Source organism: Triticum dicoccoides, chromosome 2A (assembly GCF_002162155.2).
Source record: "Triticum dicoccoides isolate Atlit2015 ecotype Zavitan chromosome 2A, WEW_v2.0, whole genome shotgun sequence".
In the NCBI taxonomy this organism is placed as follows: domain Eukaryota; kingdom Viridiplantae; phylum Streptophyta; class Magnoliopsida; order Poales; family Poaceae; genus Triticum; species Triticum dicoccoides.
The window spans coordinates 53,475,195-53,480,960 of NC_041382.1; the positions used below are offsets into that span (position 1 = coordinate 53,475,195).

The 5,766-nt window shown below is 45.3% G+C and overlaps 1 protein-coding gene across 1 annotated transcript; it reads left to right on the forward strand.

Moving 5' to 3' along the window:
* Positions 1-259: 259 nt before the first annotated feature.
* On the forward strand, positions 260-4,656 carry LOC119353168. The gene is made up of 6 exons (XM_037619758.1): positions 260-1,064; positions 1,755-1,813; positions 1,888-2,016; positions 2,133-3,320; positions 3,411-3,627; positions 3,740-4,656. Exons 1-6 carry the CDS (start codon positions 689-691, stop codon positions 4,474-4,476), a joined length of 2,706 nt encoding a protein of 901 aa, XP_037475655.1. The 5' UTR covers positions 260-688; the 3' UTR covers positions 4,477-4,656.
* Positions 4,657-5,766: the final 1,110 nt, after the last annotated feature.

Genomic DNA, 5,766 nt, shown 5'->3' on the forward strand with positions numbered 1-5,766 from the left:
TTAACACTTTGGCCCTTCATATATAAATTTATTTTGCTCCTTGCATTCCTTTTTATAAGCATTTAGCCCTCTTTTGGTATTCTTGAATACACTACACCTTCATTTGATAAATCAATGCCCCGTCAATGCCCCCCTTCCCCACTATCACATATCATGCTCACCATGTTCTCATGACCCATTCATATATCAACATCTCCCCTCACATAGTGGCGGAGTTAGCATTTGATCAATATACGTGCCCAAAACAAAGATTGTATATCTATCATAGAGCATATCCCGTGCCATATATCATCCCCATCCCAATCACATACCATACTCGCAATTTTTACCATGGATGCAACACGCCCGGAGCCCTTGGACAGGACTACCCAATAGAACGAGGACCAAACTACCACATTTCTTAGAGGGAGGACTAAACTTCCACATCCCAGCTTTGGGCAAGCTTCACTCGAATTGGAAATCCTCAGAAGTTGAGGGCACCCTCCGCAAACCCACCAGCATTTCCTCCTATGAAATCCCCCCAATGCCCCATCTCTCAAATAGTGCATTCACAGGAACAACAATTTTGTCTAGAAATAGTAGTCCCTAACGAGCCCCCTGCCCCTAGCCCCCTCCTAATTGAAGCACCCTCCACCCTCCACCACTTCCCCATTTCGCTATCGTCCACCGCCAGCCAGGTGAGAAGGCCATGAGTAGCTCGTGCTCTTCGGCAGCTGTGGTGGATGAGGGTAATGCCAAGATGGCAGTGAGGGGCTGGGTCGGGTGGGAGGAGGAGATTGTGATGGAGGACAACGACGGTGAGGAGTGCAAGGTGTGCTACTTCCTCCGCTCTGTGCCGCCCCAAGATGGCGGTAAGAGCAAGAGGGATCTGGCGGTGGTGGGTAAGTATTGGGGACCTGGGAACATAGCCTACTCGGCGGACTTGGAGTTCCTGCAGTCCCTCAAGACGGCGCTGGAGTCTGGGTCGGCGTCCGCTAGGGTGGTGACGCTGGCGATGGAGACCACTCAGCTCAGGTGGAAGTCCAGGAAGGAGGTCATGGACTGGCTCACCTCGCTCGTCTTAGGTACTACGTGTTCCTTTTTTTCCATGCCCTAGTGGTGAAATTTTCTCATGATTTTAGTACCATATGATTAAGCTAACAGATCAGGCAACTAGAATTTTCAGCGTCCATCTCCGACGGTCGATCTGAATGTTTGGTTAGTGTTTAGTATGTGTTTACATCTTGAACGCAAGATCCAATCTTGTGTTTCTAATGTTTGGATCTGAATGTTTGGAAGAGTTTTAGCGTTAATACACATGTTGCTCCTATGTCCAGCCAGATTAGTATCTTCTCATGTTTCATCACATTTTTGTTCAGTGCCAATATCTATGACTATCTTGCAGGGCTATCCTTCTATCCCCTTCCTTTATTAGCACTACTCTTTGGGAATTTGACTAATTTAATAGATCCACTCCTTTTTGTCAAGACGACACATAACTTATTGTTAGATATCTTTTGTCTAATCTTTTAGATCAACTCCTTTTCTCACGCATCACCTTATATGTGTTTTATCTTGGCTTGTTTAATTCCTGATGTATATGTTTGGTAATTTTCTAGATATGGTCTATGTGTTTCTTTCCTTTTGTGTTTGGTTAGCTTTTTGAGATTAGTGTTTTGTTAACTTATGTGTTTCCTCTTGTGTTGGTTTTGTCAGGCCAACATGATGTGGATAGAAATTGACTAACTTGCCTTCCATTGTTGTTGTCTTTGTAGATCCTCCATATGGAGCCTTTGGATTCACTTGTCCCGACAACCATGATGGTGCATCTAAGGTACATACTATCTCACAAGAGTCTTCCTAAGAAATGCTTCCTCCCAATGAAACTAATGTCTATTGTTCATTTAGGATACCCTCTCAACACTTGCTGCTGCTGGGGAGAACAAAGAAGGGTTCACATGGATATGCAAACTGCCCCATCTTGATCAGCATCGGAAGCATTACAAATCCTTTTGCCGAGAGGGAATTAGAATTTCGGTATGTGTTCACCGACGGTCCGCTTGTTTTCTTGTTTTTGTTTCACATATGGACGGATCTATATATCTTGGTTTACATCTCTTATTAATTGTGTTGCGCGTTATATGTCTTTGTAGGTTCATGATTTTGTGTTCATCAAGAGTGGAGGGAGAGAGAGCCATGTTGCCTATGTGGAAGACATGTATGAAGATAGTAGCGCCAAGAACATGGTGTTGGTACGATGGTTTGAGGAACCTGACGGTGAACAGGGTGTTGTATTGCCCCCCGATCTTTATTGCAAGGAGATCTTATTTGGCTATGGGCTGCAAGATCTGAGGGTTCAATTTGTGGAGGGGGTGGCCGTGGTCCTGAATCCACAACACTTTGACATGTTCAACAAAATAAGTGGAGAGCACAGCAGCTGGCAGCCCTATGTATGCAGTCGGCAGATCGAAGATGACATTGTTGGACCCTTTGACATCACGCAGCTGCAAGGATATGCAAACCAGGAGATCGTAAAGGAAATTGTTGCCGTATCCTCGTCCACAGCGGTGCTGGCCAAGCCACGCAATAACAAAGGTAAAGCTGAAATTACTGGCATGGCCGCCGAGAACCATGTTGGTTCTTCCGGCACTGTCTTCAGTGACAAAACCATGCAGAAGCAGAAGCCACCTGTATGCAATGCAACTCCTTTCAGTTCCAGCTCTATTATCGGCGATGAAACCATGGAGAAGCAGAAGCAGAAGTCTCCTCCATGCAGCGCAACTCCTTCTAGCTATATTATTGATGACAAGACCATGGAGAAGCAGAAGCAGAACCCCCCTCCATGCAGCGTAACTACTTCCAGCTCTGTTATCGTTGACGAAACCATGGATAAGCAGAAACAGAATCAGAAGGAAATGCCCCCTCCCTGCAGCACAACTGCTTCCAGCTCTGTTATCGTTGATAAAACCATGGAGAAGCAAAAGCAGGAGCAGAAGGAGATGCCCCCTCCATGCACTGCAACTCCACAAAGTGTCACCAATGACCAGACTATCGAAAGCAATTTCATTCCCTATAGCATGGTGAACTATCAGACCACCACGCAGAATCAGCCGCCACCAAGTGGTACTGGTACTAGTAATGCGGCAACCAATGATGCATCAACCATGGTGACCCCTGAGAAGATGTTCCAGCCTGGTTGCTGTCTTGAAGCCCTGTGCCAAGACAGCGGCGTGAGGGGCTGTTGGTTCAAATGTGTGGTACTCAGGAGGAGGGAGAAAGATAACAAGGTCAGGGTGCAGTACCAAGACCTTTTGAATTCTAAGGATAAAGGACAACTCAGGGTTGGTCTTTCTCTTCTCTCTCTGGTAGTATCTTGCATGTTTTCATGATTAAGATGTATGTACTCAACATGAGTTTTGTTTGTTTTGTAGGAATGGCTCAAAGTAGCAAGAATTGCTGAACCTGACCACCTAGGCATACGCCTTACTGAAAGGCCCATGCTCCGCCCACAGCTCCCAACATGCTACAGGAAGGTCGAGTCTCCGGTGGCTGTCGGGGTCATCGTCGACGCGTGGCTAAATGGAGGATGGTGGGAGGGGATCGTGTTGCAGGAGGACAATGTTGGTCACATCCTAGTTTATCTCCAAGGTGAACTGCCTGTCTACTCTCTTGATCACCTAGCTAGCAGTTAATAGTAGTATATATCCGGACTGGAGCTCTTCCTGATGCATGCATGCATGCATGCTTGCGAAATTTCCAGGGGAGGGGAGACTTGTGGAGCTCAAAGTAAACTCTCTACGAAAGTCATTTGAGTGGCGTGAGGAGCAATGGATACCTCTAGATGCAAGAAAAGATGTTGCAGCCAAGATAACCCTTGACCTGAAGAAGCAGAAGGGCATCCGGCAATCTGCAATGAAGAAGGATGGTGGGAGCTCTTCCAAACAGAAGGCTCAGAAGATGGGTGAGCAATCTAGCCAGACGGCGGTGGCCGCAACACTCACAGCCGCAGAGCTGGCCGCACCAAGCCCAGGACTGTTGCAACCTTGGGAGGAAGGTGATGATGAAACTGCAAACTCTACTCCTCAATGGAAGAGGTTCCTGGACCAGAGCTACTCTTTCAAGGAAAAAAGACTGGAGGAGCAAGCTAAAAAGAACAAGGGTCCTACTGATGAAGCTGCAAAGCCAGTTATAGAGGAGGGAGATGGCATGTCCTGCGGTGATAGCTCACCTGATGCCAAGAGGTGCCGGGTTGATCCTACAAACTCTGATGGCCTGAATGGCGCTAAACACAAGGGTAAGGCTAGAAAATCTTCTTGCGCAAAGAAAATGGGGTCTTTGGAGGGCAGTAGCCAGGGAGGCACCAGTGGCTCTACCTCTACTAGATGTGCTACGTCGGTGAACATGGTGCCTATGGAGGATATATGTATAACAAGTGGAGAGGCTCCTGTCATCGCTATGGAAAAATCGGAGGTGATCGACCTGACAATGTACGACTGAAGCTGGTAGCAGGATATGATGAAGTCCAGCCTCAACTTTCCATTCGTGAACCACTGTTTCTCAAATATTTTGCTTATTCGCCTGTCAGTGTGTGCTTTTTATTGCCATTATAGACAAAGATTTATATGTGCTCTCTGAACTTCAAATAAACGGAGACATTCGTTGTCTGGTTGTGTATTTTGCTCCCCATGTCTAGTGTATGTCTACTTGTCAGAAATTCTTGCTTTTTTCAACTTAAAAAAATCTTGTTTTTTCTATCTTCCTAGAATATGAGGATTGCACCGGCCAATTCCTTGCTGCACCGAATAGTGGCCTCCTGGCCTCGCTCGCAACACTAACCTGGGCGTCGATCATGAAGAGTTGTATGTACATGCCACACATCATCATATGGCTTTTTGGGTGCATATCCTATGGTTTGACCCATCCCAAAGGGTGCTCTATGCCAAAACATCCCGCCTACACAACATATATGATTGACAATGATACATATCGTAAGCAAATTAAGGAGTAGTATAAGAATTGAGTTGAAGCAAATCAAAGCACGAAGTGCGAAAGTACATATACAATGCACAACTCAGAAATTAATATCATGCATTGCACGCGCACCAGCGGAGGGCAAAAAAGAAAAGTTGCATGGCAAAAAGGAAAGTTGCATGCACCAGATGGACATATATGGTGCAATATTACTTGGTGTAGGTGTACAGGACCCATGGACAAAAATGGGTGGAATAAAGCTTACCTTTTGTTTCTTTGGAGGAGCATGAACGAAGAGGACGCGATATAGAAAAGCAATTACCTTGCAGAAATTAATGCGATACGCTATGGAGGATGGACGGATGAGGAGACGGAAACGTAAAAGTTGTATCCAACCTTTATTTTAGCCTGTTATACAAGTGTCACACCTTTGAGCAACGAAGGGGTGACACACCGGTTTCTATGACAATTGTCATGCCAGTTTAAAAGGTATGAGGTAAAATAAGAAAATAATTAACACGAGCATTTATTACAATAAAATTTCTAATACCGTTAGTCCAAAGTATACTATGCACATGCACGGGGCCACACCTCCATCATGCTCTTTGAGTGAATAGCAAATAACTTTGCTATGACCATCCTATGTTTTTTATTTTTGACTCGAGAAATAAGGATGTTGACATCCACATGTTTTACACTATGGCCCTTCATATATGATTTTATTTTGCTCCTTGCATTACTTTTTATAAGCATTTAGCCCTCTTTTGGTTCTGTTGAATACACTACACCTTCGGTCTATATATCAGTGCCCCGTCA